This window comes from Gorilla gorilla, chromosome 1 (genome assembly GCF_029281585.2).
Source record: "Gorilla gorilla gorilla isolate KB3781 chromosome 1, NHGRI_mGorGor1-v2.1_pri, whole genome shotgun sequence".
In the NCBI taxonomy this organism is placed as follows: Eukaryota; Metazoa; Chordata; class Mammalia; order Primates; family Hominidae; genus Gorilla; species Gorilla gorilla.
Genome location: NC_073224.2, coordinates 96663259 through 96679041, shown reverse-complemented (window position 1 = coordinate 96679041; position 15783 = coordinate 96663259). Strand labels below are relative to the sequence as shown.

Below are 15783 nucleotides of genomic sequence, written 5' to 3'. Positions count from 1 at the left end.
GATGAAATAGTCATTTCAAAAAAGGTTGAGGAGGCTATCAGTAAAATTCAGTATCTATTACTGATAAAAATGTCGGAGGAAAAAGTGTATCAGAAAATATAATCATGGGCCAGTGGCGGTGGCTCACGCCTGTAATCCTAGCACTTTGGGAGGCCGAGGTAGGTGGGTCACCTGAGGTCAGGAGTTTGAGACCAGCCTGGCCAACGTAGTGAAACCTTGTCTCTACTAAAAATGCAAAAATTTGCGCGTGGTGGCACGCGCGCCTGTAATCCCAACTACTCGGGTGGCTGAGGAAGGAGAATCACTTGAACCTGGAAGGCATAGGTTGCAGTGAGCTGAGATCCCGCCATTGCACCTCCAGTCTGGGGTACGAGAGTGAAACTCCGTCTCAAAAAAAAAGAAAATGTAATCATGTTCAGAGAAGAGAGGAAAGGATGTAGTAAGTCTAGAAAACCAATAACAGCAACTATAACAAATAATTGCAATAAAACATTTGAAATCCTCGATAAGGAGTTTGTGTTTAAAAGTTCTACAAAGGCCGGGCGCGGTGGCTCACGTCTGTAATCCCAGCACTTTGGGAAGCCGAGGTGGGCGGATCTCTTGAGGTCAGGAGTTTGAGACCAGCCTGGCCAACATGGTGAAACCCCGTCTCTACTAAAAATACAAAAAAAAATTAGCCAGGCATGGTGGTGGGTGCCTGTAATCCCAGCTACCTGAGATGCTGAGGTTCGAGAATCACTTGAATCCAGGAGGCAGAGGTTGCAATGAACCGAGATGGTGCCACAGCACTCCAGCCTGGGCAACAGAGACTCCATCTCAAAAAAAAAAAAAAAAAAAAAAGTTCTAAATAAGCCAGGTGCTATGGTTCACGTCTACAATCCCAGCACTTTGGGAAGCTGACGCAGGAGGATTGCTTGAGCCCAGGAATTTGAGACCAGCCTGGGCAACATAGTGAGACGTCATCTGTACTAAAAAAAAAAAAAAAAAATTAGCCTGGGGTGGTGGCCCACGCCTATGGTCCCAGTCACTTGGGAGGCTGAGGGAGGAGGATCGCTTGAGTCTGAGAGGTTGAAGCTGCAATGAGCCATGGTTGGACCACTGCACTCCAGCCTGGGTAACAGAGCAAGACTCTGTTTCAAAAAATAAAAATAAATAAATAAAAATTCTAAATAAATAAAACTTTGTTTTTAGCGAGCATAACTCCCTAAAAATCCAAGAAATTCAGCCAAAACAAAGCAACAGCATCAATAACAAAAAAAAAATCCTAGAAGCAATAAATTCAAAGTTACAGGGTACATGGGTATCAGTTTTCAAAGAATCAAATGTATCCCTAAATATTAGGGAGACAGAAAATACAGCATAAAGAGCTTCTATTTACAATAGAATGAAAACAAATTACACTCAAGGTTTACTGTGTGCAGCATATAGTAATTATTAAAGAAAATTTAAAAGTACAATGAGAAAAATAAAAAAACATGAATTCATGGAAAGCTAAACTTGACTGCCATTTGGGAAGGCAGAACGTAGTAAAGATAAAAACAAGTTACTATGAAAGAGTCAATTCAATATCAATTAAAATCCTCGCTGCATTTTTATAAAACATGACATATTGGTTGTGACATTCAGCTGCAAGAGTAATCAGGCAAGAATCTCAGAGGTTTTTTCTAAGTAATTATGAAGCGAATGAATAGATCACTGATGCTAACATATTTACCCCAACAGATTTTAAAACACATCAGACCACTGGCCGGGCGCAGTGGCTCACGCCTGTAATCCCAGCACTTTGGGAGGCCAAGGTCGGCAGATCACGAGGTCAGGAGTTCAAGACCAGCCTGGCCAACATAGTGAAACCCTGTCTTTACTAAAAATACAAAAATTAGCCAAACATGGTGGCGCATGTCCGTAGTCCCAGCTACTCAGGAGGCTGAGGCAGGAGAATCGCTTGAACCCGGTAGGTGGAGGTTGCAGTGAGCTGAGATTGCACCACTGCACTCCAGTTTGGGCAACAGAGTGAGACTTCGTCTCAAAAAAAAAAAAAAAAAAAAAAAAAAAAAAATTCAGACCAAAGTGGCAATTATCAAAACCTTGTAGCATTAAGATAAAACCTGAAAACTCATTAGTCATTCAACATCTATTCAGGGACTATTTGTGGACCAGCTGCCCTGTGCCAAGCACTATCCTAGGAGCCAGGTATACAGCTGTGAAAAAAACAGGGAAGGTCCCTAGGGTCGTGGAGAACCAGACAAGTCAACAAGACAAGTCAATCAGACAAGTCAACAGTTAACAGGCAGGATAATTTCAGAGGGAGAGAAGTGTTGTGAAGATCAAAAGTGATAGAGAGAGGGCTGGCGCCGGAGGGGCTGTTTTGGATTTAACTATGAGAGAAGGCCTCTCCGAAGAGGTGGACTTTTGAGCTAAGATCTCTAGAACAAAATGAGGTTTCTAAAAATAATTTCAATTGATTGTATCTCCATAAAGTTGCTTTTGGGCAATGCCCATCTGCAAGACTGAGCTAAGTGTTATTGTCACATAGATGATGCATAGAAAAACATAGGAATTTTAACTTTAATTCTAACCTTCTTCTTAAGAATTTTATGTTCATCTACATTAAACACAAAGACTGGGAGAAAACATTTGTAATATATATGACAAGGGTTTCCTACAAATCAATATAAAAAAGAAAACAATGGAAAATTGGGCAAATTGTAAGAATGACAATTTACAAAATAAATAAATAAAGTCCAAGACCAGGCATGGTGGCTCATGCCTGTAATCCCAGCACTTTGGGATGCCCAGGCGGGCGGATCGCCCAAGGTCAGCAGTTCAAGATCAGCCTGGCCAACATGGCAAAACCCCATCTCTACTAAAAAATACAAAAAAATCAGCTGGGTATGGTGGCGTGTGCCTGTAGTCTCAGCTACTTAGAAGGCTGAGGCACGAGAATCGCTTGAATACAGGTGGTGGAGGTTGCAGTGAGCTGAGATTGCACCGCTGCACTCCAGCCTGTCGAAAGAAAGAAAGAAAGAAAGAGAGAAAGAAAGAAAGGAAGAAAGGAAAGAGAGAAAGAAAGAAAGAAAGAAAGAAAGAAAGAAAGAAAGAAAGAAAGAAAGAAAACCAGAAAGCCAGTAAACATAAGAGAAAATGCTCACATTGACAATTTAAAAATGCAAATTAAAACTACAAGATATCAAAGTTCACTGATTATAATAGTAAAAATCAAGGTCATCTAGCATAATCAAAGGTGTGGAGGGCAGACATTCTTACATCCTGTTGGGATGCAGATAGATAAACACTTTTAAAGACCAGTTGGCAGAATCTTTTAAGATTGTTAATGAGTGTACTCTATGATTCAGCAACAGGAACTGATTCTACAGAAATAGAAGCTCAAGGGCCTAATGATATCTATGTGCAAGAATGACACTCTAGCAATTTTATTAATGGTTAAAAAAATGGAAAATATCTCATAAATCCATCAGTAATGGGAATGATTGAATAGAGCATGGTCAATACAGAATATGGAAGCCTCACAGCACTGAAAAAAAAAAGCTTTATGTACATGACAGGTTGGTAGAGAGTTGAATGATTGTTTAAAAGTTGAAAAATACTTCCTTTTAGATATCTATTTGTATAAACATAGAAAAAAGACTGGAAGGACATGCAGCACATTGTTACCAGCAGTAACTTCAGCAGTGGGGAGAATCTGAGTTTGGAGGGAGGGAAGGTGGGGCTTTCAATTTTTATCTTATACATTTTTAATAGAGAAGAAAAATCCAATCTGTTAAAGAAATAGACGATCATTTATCCCAGCTGGGAAGGGAGCATTTCTATTTCTGAATATTCAGGGAGGATTGCATCAGCACCAAGATGAATGTTTCCAGATACAGTCATATTTTTAAAAAGCATGCCCAACCAAAATGCAATTAAATAAATATCAGGCCAGGCTTGGTGGATCACTTATGTAATCCCAACATTTTAGGAGGCCAAGGCCAAGGATTGCTTGAGCCCAGGAGTTTGAGACCAGCCTGGGCAACACAGGGGCACTCCGTCTTTACCAAAATAAAATAAAAAAAAATTAGCTGGGCATGGTGGCACATGCCTGTGGTCCCAGCTACTTGGGAGGCTGAGGTGGGAGGATCACTTGGACCTGGGAGGTTGAGGCTGGAGTAAGCCATAATCGCACCATTACACTCCAGCCTGGGCAACAAAGTGAGATCCTGTCTCAAAAAGTAAATAAACAGATATCAAACAACAGAATGGGAAAATCTATGTGACGTGCATAATTGAAAAATATATATAATGGTTGACAGAAAAGTATAGATGCTTCAGATTATTCTTGGAAGGAGGTAGAATCCTATGGACATGCAAAACATATATACAGTTAATATAGTCAAAGCACTTACTGAGACACCAGAGAAGGTCAATGGAAGAGGTAAGTACATCATTTTAAAATGAGAAAATGCAACGCTATCACATGGAAAAGCATATTTTTACTCTCACTGAGAAGAGCTGCATATTAATCTACAAATAAAACTACTATTGAATTCAAGCTACCTATTGAGTGCATACTATATATGTCACATAGTGCTTTTTGTAGAGCACCTCACTTAAGGTAGAAGGTATCCTCTTTTAAAAATAAGAAAAGAGAGGTACAGAGGTTAGGTAACTTGCTCAAAGCCACATAGCTGACAAGTGGAGGAGTTGGGATTGAAATCCAGGACTGGTTCCAGAGCCCAAGATCTGATCTATTCTGCTAGCTGATCTCCTAAAATTAAAAGATCAAACCCAATGTTAGTGGAAAAGTGTGCCTTGCTAAAAAACACACACAGAGTACCTGCTTTTTTTTTTTTTGAGATGGAGTCTCAAAAACAGACAGGACAATATTAGTCCAAACTGCAACTGCACCATTTTGTAAGCTCCCTGCTATGGTTTTTTGTTTGTTTGTTTGTTTGTTTGTTTGTTTGTTTGTTTGTTTGTTTGTCTGAGATGGAGTCACTCTGTCACCGAGGCTGGAGTGCAGTGATGCAATCTCAATTCACTGCAACCTCTGCCTTCTGGATTCAGATGTTTCTCCTGCCTCAGCCTCCCGAGCAGCTGGGATTACAGGTGCCCACCACCACACCTGGCTAAATTTTGTATTTTTAGTAGAGATGGGGTTTCACCATATTGGCCAGGAAGGTCTCGATCTCAGCCTCCCAAAGTGCTGGGATTACAGGCGTGAGCCACCGCGCCTGGCTGAATACCCACTTTATTTTTGAGTCATCTATTTGGGATACCTCTAAGCCTCCAAAGTCTGCAGGACCACACAAGAACTTTGTTCTAGTTCTGCCCTCAGACTGAAACTCTTTCTGTAGCAGGGCCTGCTCCAATCGTCCTCAAACCCAAAGACTGAGACTTCTAGGTTCTTGGTTAAAACCTTCATGAGGCCTTTGCGACAGCAGACCTGGACCATCGCCAAGGCAAGACTTCTGGATTCTTGGTTAGAACTTTCAGGAGGCCTTTGTGATGCCAGACCTGGGTCATTGCCCCAGCAACCACAGGGCCTGGGACTGGGGGGTTCCCAGATCCTTGAAGCTCACTCCGCCTCCTCACTCTCACTGCATTTCCCACCTGCCTGTGGGCCTTGTGGCATCTTCATCACTGAGGCACCTGGTTACGCTTCACCTCTTGTTTCCCGCCCTCACTGCATTTCCTCACCTCTACCTTTTTATCCTTCCACCCTAGGCTCCTCTCCTCCCTCTTCCCTCACTCCTGACTCTTCCTCTTCCCAGTGGACGGCTCGAGGACCGCTCAGTCTCTCCTCTCTCACTTCCCTTCCTCTCTCTCACCTTCACCACCCAACACCTCCCTCCCTGCCTCTTTCTTTCTGCTCCCTCATTCTCTCCCCACCACTCTCTTCTCGTGGCCCCCTTGCCCGCGCGCCCTCTTCCCTTCCCCTTCCCTCACTCTCTCAGCTTTCTTCCCACAGTTGAGCTCGGGTAGCTCTTTCTGGGGATAGCTATGGGGCTTTGGGGGAAGAAAGGGACAGTGGCTCCCCATGACCAGAGTCCAAGACGAAGACCTAAAAAAGGGCTTATCAAGAAAAAAATGGTGAAGAGGGAAAAACAGAAGAGCAATATGGAGGAACTGAAGAAGGAAGTGGTCATGGTGAGGCCACCCAAAGTGGGCGCTGACAGCTGCCCTCTGAAAACACTCCTCCACCTATCTTTAACATCTTACCTTGAGAATGAAACACACAGGCCAGAGCCACATCTCTTCTCTGTTAGGCTTTGGAGGGAAGGAGAGGGTTAAAAAAAAAAAAAAGATACACACAGAGAGACAGGGCAGCTCAACAGCAAGCACAGGTATATTGCAGACACCTGTGGAAGTGGGGGACCAGCTTAATTCCACAGTCCACTGCCACTTACAGGCTGGGTACTTATAGGGATGGGTGGGAGGAGTCTGGGCTGTATGGCCTGCTGCCTGGCAGGATATCGATAAGATGTTCTCATGATGAGGTGATTTTTGGCCCTTGTTTCCACAGAATATAATCATGGTATTCCTTGGACCTTTGCCCAGCAGGATGTGATAGGGATGTTTCTTTAGTGGGGGCTTTGTCTTTAATTGGGTCTTCGTCTGCCCTGTGGTCAGGTGGTTAGGCAGGCTGTTTCTCTGGCCCGAACCCCCGTGAAATGTTTCACTTTGACCAAGGCCTGTAAAATAGTGGGGAGCTAGGCCGGGCATGGTGGCTCACACCTGTAATCCCAGCACTTTGGGAGGCTGAGGCAGGCAGATCACCTGAGGTCAGGAGTTTGAGACAAGCCTGGCCAACATGGTGAAACCCCGCCTCTAAAAATACAAAAATTAGCTGGGCCTGGTGATGGGCCCCTGTAATCCCAGCTGCTTGGGAGGCTGAGGCAGGAGAAACACCTGTTGGGAGGCAGAGGTTGCAGTGAGTCGAAATCGCACCACTGTACTCCAGCCTGGGCAACAGAGTGACTCCATCTCAAAAAAAAAAATTGCAGGGAGCTTACAAAATGGAGCAGTCTCAGTTTGGACTAATATTCTCCAGTCTGTTTCTCCCCCTCTCCCTGGAAATGACCTGGGCCACCCCCTGTCCCTCAATGCCTCTACTGTCCCCTCAGGATGATCACAAATTAACCTTGGAAGAGCTGAGCACCAAGTACTCCGTGGACCTGACAAAGGTGAGTAAGAAGCTCCCTGAGGAGGCAGAGAGTCTCCAACTCTGACTGTGAGGCTGCCAGGACAAAAGCTGAACTAGGAATCCAGCCCCCTAACTTCAAGTCCAATGTTCCCACCCCTCACCCTCTGCCTGGCCACGTTCCATGGACACTACCTGGAAAAAGCTGAAAATGGTAACTACCCTCAAAGAGAGTGTAGGACTAGATAAGAGAATAAGAATGCTTTAGGGCAGTGTGGTCAAATGTCTTATCCTTAGGTCTCCTTTACACTCTTAGAATTTATCTAGGACCGCAAAGAACTTGTGCTTATGTGGCTTAAGTCTGTCTATATTTACCATATTAGAAATTAAAATTGAGAGTTTTAAAATGTATTTCTCAATTCATTTAAAAATAACAAAAATAAAGTTATCATATATTCATATATAATATGTTTTGACAAATGACTGTATTTTTCAAAACAAAAAAATTAGTAGCATCTTACATTTTTGCAAACCTCTTCAATGTCTTGCTTTTTAATAGAAGATAGCTGGATTCTCAAATATTTTCTGTATAAAATGTGTTGTGATGTTATGCCAGTTGGCCTTCAGAAAATTCCACTATATACTCTTAAGAAAATGAGAGTAAAAAAAGGCAAACAATGATTTAGTATTACTATGAAAATTGACCTTGTGGACCCCCTGAAAGGGTTTTGGGGCCCCTCGGGTGTTTCAGGCGGAGGTTGGGGAGTGGCTGGTGGGGATTGGCAGGTTCTACTATCATTTTCATTAACAGGAAAAAGCACATAAGCTTGTGCACAAGAGTGGAATGAGAATCTATGCATTCATGTTTTTTGTTGGTATTCTTTTCTATTTATGTTTTTTAAAAATGTATGGGCCAGGTGCCGTGGCTCACACCTGTAATCCAAGGCAGGCAGATCACTTGAGGTCAGTAGTTGGAGACCAGCCTGGCCAACATGGTGAAACCCCATCTGTATTAAAAATACAAAAATTATCCTGGCATAGTGGCACACATCTGCAATCTCAGCTACTTGGGAGGCTGAGGCAGGAGAATCACTTGAATGCAGGAGAATCACTTGAACCTGGGAGATGGAGGTTGCAGTAAGCCGAGATCATGCCACTGCACTCCAGCCTGGGTGACAGAGCAAGACTCTGTCTCAAAAAAAAAAAATGGATATGTAGATGTACATATTTATGGTATACATGTATTATTCTGATATAAGCATACAATGTGTAATGATCAAATCAGGGTATTTAGGATACCCATAACCTCAAACATTTATCATTTCTTTGCATGGGAACATTCCAAATCCACTCCTCTAATTATTTTGATATCCATAATAAATTATTAACTATAGTTGCCCTATTGTGCTACCAAACACTAGATCTTATTCCCTCTAAGTTGGAGAGTCAAAGCGTGGTGTTAATATGTTATCAACATTAAGTATTATATTTCATCATGACATTGGCCCTGCACATTATAATTATCTGTATGTATTTATCTCCCCACTGGAGCACCTTAAGGGTAGGGACCATTCTTATTCATGTTGGTATCCTCAGCACCTAGGACCCGAGATAGGTTCTCAAGTTCAAAAAGGTTTGTGAATCAATCCATAAACAAAAGCCTTCCTATGTAAGCATGCTAAATGACATCCCTCCTCTAATGCAAATTTTGAAACCTCACCTTATCCAGGAAGAACTTCCAGGCTGACCTTCTGAAAGCGTCTTTAGTCTCTAGACCCATTCTGGGGCTCCAAATGTCAGGTTCCCCTTTGCTATGGCTGTTCCTCTTTTCACAGCTCTCTATCCAACCCTATTTCTTCTCTACACAGGGCCATAGCCACCAAAGGGCAAAGGAAATCCTGACTCGAGATGGACCCAATACTGTTACCCCACCCCCCACCACTCCAGAATGGGTCAAATTCTGTAAGCAACTGTTCGGAGGCTTCTCCCTCCTACTATGGACTGGGGCCATTCTCTGCTTTGTGGCCTACAGCATCCAGATATATTTCAATGAGGAGCCTACCAAAGACAACGTGAGTCTCTTCAGCTACTACTAGCCAGCCCTATCTCTGCTTAGCCCCAGACACTCTTTTGCTCAGCAGCCTAGCACTCCTGAAGTCCTCTGGCCCAAATCCCTAATTACATTATTACATTAATGTAATAATGTAATAAATGTACATTAATTATAAATGTAATTGATTGTAATTAATTACAATGTAATTGATTAATTGCATTGTAATGAATGTAATTAATTGTAAAATGTAATTAAATGTACATTAATGTAATAAATGTACATTACATAATAATGTAATAAATGTACATTAATGTAATAAACCAAAATCCCTAATACTCCACTTTCTAAGTTCCATCTTGGTTCCTCTCACCTTTTAATCTAAAAAGCTTCTGGTCCAGTTCCCTGAGGTGCACAATGTCCCCGAAAAACTTGCTGTTCTTTGACGACCTTCCCAATTGATCCCCAAAGCACTTTGCAGTCCCTTTCTCTTCTCCACAATTTTAACCTCATCTCCTTCCTCCCAGCCTCCCTCACAATCCACCCCCTCCATCCAGAGATTAGCCTTCCTGGAGAGAAAGATACAGGCCTTCTCTGACCAGGAATTTTGCTGATGGCTCACCATGGCTCAGGGTTCCTTCCCCAGGAAGCCAAGTGTACTGGTCCCACCTCAGATTCTTCTCTACCCCTCTGCTCTCAACTCAGTCTTATGGTCTCTTACACCTGGTGAAACTGCTGTGCCCCTTGCAGACTGATTTTCTGAGGATGAAGAAGAAGACAAGGTCCCACTGATAAACGCTTTCTTTCCCCACCCTCAGCTCTACCTGAGCATCGTACTGTCCGTCGTGGTCATCATCACTGGCTGCTTCTCCTATTATCAGGAGGCCAAGAGCTCCAAGATCATGGAGTCTTTTAAGAACATGGTGCCTCAGGTAGGATTGGAGTGGGAGGATCTAGTGGGAGCAGGAGCAGGATGTGGCCAAATACACAATGATGAAGTCCCGTGGAAAATTATATCCTATGATAAGTGAGCTGAGTGAGGTTGGTGATGAGGGGGTCAAGGTACTATATCAGTCCTTAAAAGTACCTGGAAAAGCTGTGAAACCCTGAGAAAGACATAACGTCACCTATGAAGTGCTCTGATCTAGAAGGCAGAATCTGAATCTAAAGAAGAAACGCCATACAAACCCCAAATAAGAACATTCTATTTTTTTAAGGAGACAAGTGTTGGTGGGGCTGGGAGGGGGGGGTGCGGTGGGGGGTGGCTGGATTCTTCAAATATCAATGACCTCAGAGACAAAGAACAGCTGTGGGGATGTTCCAGATTAAACAGACCAGGCATAGTGGCTCACGCCTGTAATCCCAGCACTCTGGGAGGCTGAGGCAACAGGATCACCCAGGAGTTTGAGATGCTATCTCTACAAAAATAAAATAAAATCAAATAGCTGGTCTACATCTGTAGTCCAAGCTACACAGGCAGCTGAGACGGGAGGATTACTTGAACCCAGGAATTTAAGTCTGCAGTGAACTGTGACCAACCTGGGCAAGACCCTGTCTCAAAAAATAATAATAATAATAAAAAGAGGCTAAAGAGGCATGACAACTATTCCGAGGGTGGTGGCTCCCACCTGTAATCCCAACCGTTTGGGGGACCGAGGCAAGAGCACTACTTGAGTCCAGGAGTTCAAGACGAGCCTGAGTAGTATAGTGAGACCTTATCTCTACAAAAAAATTTAAAAATTAGCTGAGCATGCCTGTAGTGCCAGCTACTCAGGAGGCTGAGGTAGGAGGATTGCTTGAGCACGGAAGGCAGACATTGCATGCCATTGCACTCCAGCCTGGTGACAGAGACAGACGCTGTCTCAAAAAAAGACAGGGACATGGCAACTAAATGCAATATCTAACCCTAGATCTGATTCTGTGCCAGAGGAGAAAGTAATGCTTTATTTTTACTTTTTATTTTGAGCTTTTATTTTAGATTCGGGGATACATGTGCAGGTTTGTTATATAAGTAAACTGTGTGTCACAGGGATTTGGTGTACAAATTATTTCATCACCCAGGTAATAAGCACAGTACCTGATAGGCAGGTTTTCTGTCCTCACGCTCCTCCCACCCTCCACCCTCAAGTAGGCCTTGGTGTCTGTTGTTCCCCTTCTTTGTGTCCATATGTACTCAGTGTTTAGCTTCCAGTTATAAGTGAGAACATAAGGTATTTGATTTTCTGTTCCTGTTAGTTTGCTTAGGACAATGTCCTCCAGCTCCACCAAAGATAATGCGTTAAAGGATGTATTGGGTCAATTGGCAAAACTGGAATACTGACAGATTAATACAGTAGATTAAAGTATCAATGTGAAACTTACTGAAATTGATAACTACATTGTGGTTGTTTGAGATAATATCTTAATTCTTGGGAAATGCACAATGAAGTTTTTAAGATAAAAGATCATGATGTAGGTAACTTACCCTCAAGTAGTTCAGGAAAAGAGTATACACAGAGAGAGAGAGAGGATGAAAACAAATGACAAAGTAACTGGGGTGAAATGTTAATAGGTGAATCTGGATAAAGGTTATATAGGTGTTCTTGGTACTATTTTTATTCTTGCAACTTTTCTGAAAGTTTAAAATTATTTTCAAGTTAAATGTTTTTTAAAGGTACCTGGAAAGAATACGACGGTAAACAGAGGTTCCTAGGCACAGGACTGGAAACTTGCAAAGGAATAGGCTCCACATTTTCCCAATAATATGATCATGTTCCAGTAGTATAGCCCAGGATTTCCTTCTCTTTTTGGTATCACTTAATTCCTTCCTTGGGTAAGAGTTTTGGGACAAAGTGTTTGGGCAGTTTTGGAGACTAGGAGTTTAGGGATGGTCGGTTAGCTTTTGCTACCTAACAAACTACCCTAAAACTTAGTGGCTTAAACTAGCAAGCTCCTGTTTCTCATAATTCTGTGGCTGTGCTGTTGTTCCTCAGCTGGGGCTGGATGGTCTTAGATGACCTCATTCACACGTCTGGGCCCTTAGCTGAGACGACTGGGACAGCTGGGGCCTTTTTCTTCGTGATCTCTCTTTTTACAGAGAGGTTAGCTTGGGCTTGTTCATAGGGTGGCAGAGGATTCTCAGAAACAGGAATGCAAGCCCCAGCATGAAAGCACTTTTTTTTAAATTTTTTGAGACAGGGTCTCACTCTGTCACTCAGACTGAAGTGTAGTGACGTGATCACGGCTCACTGCAGCCTTAACCTTCTGGGCTCAAGCGATCCTCCAACTTTAGCCTCCCAAACAGCTGGGACTACAGGTGCATGCCACCACACCTGGCTAATTGTTTTTTCAATTTTTGTAGAGACAGGGTCTCCCTATGTTGCCCAGTCTGGTCTTAAACTCCTGGGTTCAAGCAATCCTCCCACTTCGGCCTCCCAGCGTGCTGGGATTACAGGTGTGAGCCACCAGTCCCGGCCTGAAAGCACTTTTTAAGCTCCTCTTTCCATCACATTCATTCTATGGGCCAAAGCAAGTCACATGGTCAAGCCCAGGTTTAGGGGTAGAGAGATAGACTCCACCTCTTAATGGGAAGAGCGTCAAAGTCACATTGCAAAGGGCCCTGCAAACAGCATCATGGGAATTTGCAATCTGCCAAAGACACCTTCAAGAATGATGTGGTGGGTGACAGTAAGAAAGGGGAGTAAGGAGGAGGGAGACCAGTAACAGAAGGTTTTAGGCTAAGAGCGGGATGAGGAAAGCCAAAAGTTTTGGAAATGATCCTGCACTATCCTCCCATAGCAAGCTCTGGTAATTCGAGGAGGAGAGAAGATGCAAATTAATGTACAAGAGGTGGTGTTGGGAGACCTGGTGGAAATCAAGGGTGGAGACCGAGTCCCTGCTGACCTCCGGCTTATCTCTGCACAAGGATGTAAGGTGAGGGGATGCCGAAAGCTATGTGAGGGACCCAAGCGTGATCTCATGGCAGGGTAGACACCTGGGCTGTTAGAGAAAGTATAAGCTTATTACTCAGAATCTTGAGAAGTTACAAGTGCAGATTTGATGTTAGAGACAACAGATGTGTAAATTTGTTTCTCTCAGTCTGTCAGTGATGATGTTGGTGACCAGATGAAGACATACTATTTTTGTAAATAAATCTGCCTTTTTTCCTATGCTCACCTTACAACGCGTCCCCTCTCCCATCCCAGGTGGACAACTCATCCTTGACTGGGGAGTCAGAACCCCAGAGCCTCTCCCCTGACTTCACCCATGAGAACCCTCTGGAGACCCGAAACATCTGCTTCTTTTCCACCAACTGTGTGGAAGGTGAATATCGAACCATAAGTAGCATAGATTCAAAAGCAGGCACCAAAACATAAAGATTTTAATAACTGTCTTCTAAAGGTAGCGGGGTAGGTAAGAGCCAGTAAACAGTCGAGCTTCTCCATCACGAGCTGTATGACCTCTGGTGAAAGGTCAAGGTCATCATTTCCACATTTGCACAATGATGACAGTAAAAGTCGTTACTCTGTAGATTTTCGTGTGAATTGAGATAATATATGTAAAATGCCCAGCACAAGACCTAATACATTGTAAGTGACCTACAATTATTAGCTATTATTTTAGCTTGTGAATGGACTATGCTGTTTAAGCTGAAAATGGCACAGAGGGGAGGAAAATTGTTCAGCCCTGCTAAGTCATTCTTCTCTTAAGGTAAGCCCTAACTTCTAACTAGTTCTCTATCCAAGAGAAGATATTGGCATTGGAAACTTGAATTACCAGAGGTGCCACTTAGACTTTCCCACTTAAACTTTGCTTTTGCTCCTAGAATCTAGGAATCCTTGAACTGGGAGACAGTTCTGGCAAAGTGGTAATAAAAAGGGACTGAACATCATTCTGTCAATCTCTCCTTTGCCCTTTCCCCTTAAGGAGGCCTGAAGACTCCATGGAGCACACTTGAAAACTATTATTCATGCTTAAGAACAAATGTTTGGTTATCTAAAAATAGTTCTTTTGTTTGTTTTGTGTTTTTTTGAAACAGAGTCTCTCTCTGTTGCTCAGGCTGGAATGCAGTGGTTTGATCTCAGCTCACTGCAACCTCTGCCTCCCAAGTTCAAGCAATTATCCTGCCTCAGCCTCCCGAGTAGCTGGGATTGCAGGTGCCCACCACCACGCCCAGTTATTTTGTGTATTTTTAGTAGAGATGGGTTTTCACCATGTTGGCCAGGCTGGTCTCGAACTACTGACCTCAAGTGATCTGCCCTCCTCAGCCTCCCAAAGTGCTGGGATTACAGACGTGAGCCACCATACCCAGCCTAGAAATATTTTTTATTTGAATGCATAGTATTTGTTAAATATTATAAATATTATCTCTAATTCCCACATGCGCACAATACCAGATATTATCCCTATTTTACACGTAGCAGACTAAGGTTCAAAGAAATTAAGCACCATATCCAAGAGTACAACTCAATAGAAAGGAGGCGGGTCAGGGATTCTAATGTAGGTCTGTCTCCATATCTCATGCTCCTTCCACAGACCCTGCTCTGTGCTGAAAGATTGCTATTTAATTTGAAAATACCTTAAAGAAGAGGTGTAATGTTAAGACAGAATAGACTATGAGAAAGAATCCAACTAGAAAATAAAATACATATATTAAAAATGTTTTAAAATTGATTGGACAGAAGCAAGTTAGCAAGCTTTCCCCAAAAACACTAGATGTCTACTATTAGATTTTAGGAAAAAATTTGCCCAAATTTACCCTTACAAAGTAGGGTTTTCATCAGCTAAGTATATGTTCAGATAAAGGGTATGGAGGAAAGTGGATGGTGGCATTTCGACTGGGAAGCAAGGGTCTGTTTAGATAGAAAATGGTTTTGTAGGAGACTAAAAAAACCCAACATGTGGCCAAGAAGGTGGAGCTAGGTAGAAGGAGCTGGGCTGAAGGACTTTCAGTTGAGGAATTTCTCAGCAATTCACATACCGATAGCATTTACCCTAGATCAATTTGCCCTTTAACCTTTACCCTAGACTTTTAACCTTTGCCTTAGACAAATTTGCAAATTAGTAGCATAACTTTAACCTTTACCCTTGCCTCCCATGTCTCATCACCGTAGACCTTGACACGGCTGTGGCACAGACTTCTCTTTGGGTTCTCATGCATCTTCAAGGGAGCCCAAGCTATTTCTCTGGCAATATATGGAAGGTGTATGAAGAAGCCAGTCTGGCCTGGGGTGCTGGATGCTTGGCCTTCTCAGTGTTCCCTGAGGTTGACATCAACCCAACCCCATCTCTAGACACACTGAGATTAATTATTAAATCCCGTTTCTCCAAGTGTGAGGAAACCATAGCAGAAGGAATAAAATAGAAGAACTAGACTAAACCATGACACAAGATATATGTAGGTGACACCATACACTACCCACCCTCCTCCACCCGACCCAAAATAGGAAACTCCTCAGCATCTCTCAAGTATTTCAGCATCTTCATTCCATAGGACCCAATATATGCCTTTGGCAACCAGTTTGAAGCCCATCTATAGAATGCCTCGGCCTGGGAACCTTTTCAGGATTCCTCCTCCACATAAACACTGACCTGACCTGTCTGCTCCTTGAGTAGG

General features: G+C 43.0%; 1 protein-coding gene across 1 annotated transcript in view; it reads left to right on the top strand.

The window, feature by feature from the left end:
* Positions 1-5504: 5504 nt before the first annotated feature.
* ATP1A4 (ATPase Na+/K+ transporting subunit alpha 4) overlaps positions 5505-15783 on the top strand; it is a 35132-nt gene continuing 24853 nt past the window's right edge. Inside the window, exons 1-6 of the mRNA XM_019025205.4 lie at positions 5505-6144; positions 7122-7181; positions 9007-9210; positions 10007-10120; positions 12966-13100; positions 13373-13490. Of these exons, the coding sequence (XP_018880750.3) occupies positions 5998-6144; positions 7122-7181; positions 9007-9210; positions 10007-10120; positions 12966-13100; positions 13373-13490 (778 nt within the window). The 5' untranslated portion in view covers positions 5505-5997. The remainder of the gene's footprint in view (positions 6145-7121; positions 7182-9006; positions 9211-10006; positions 10121-12965; positions 13101-13372; positions 13491-15783) is intronic.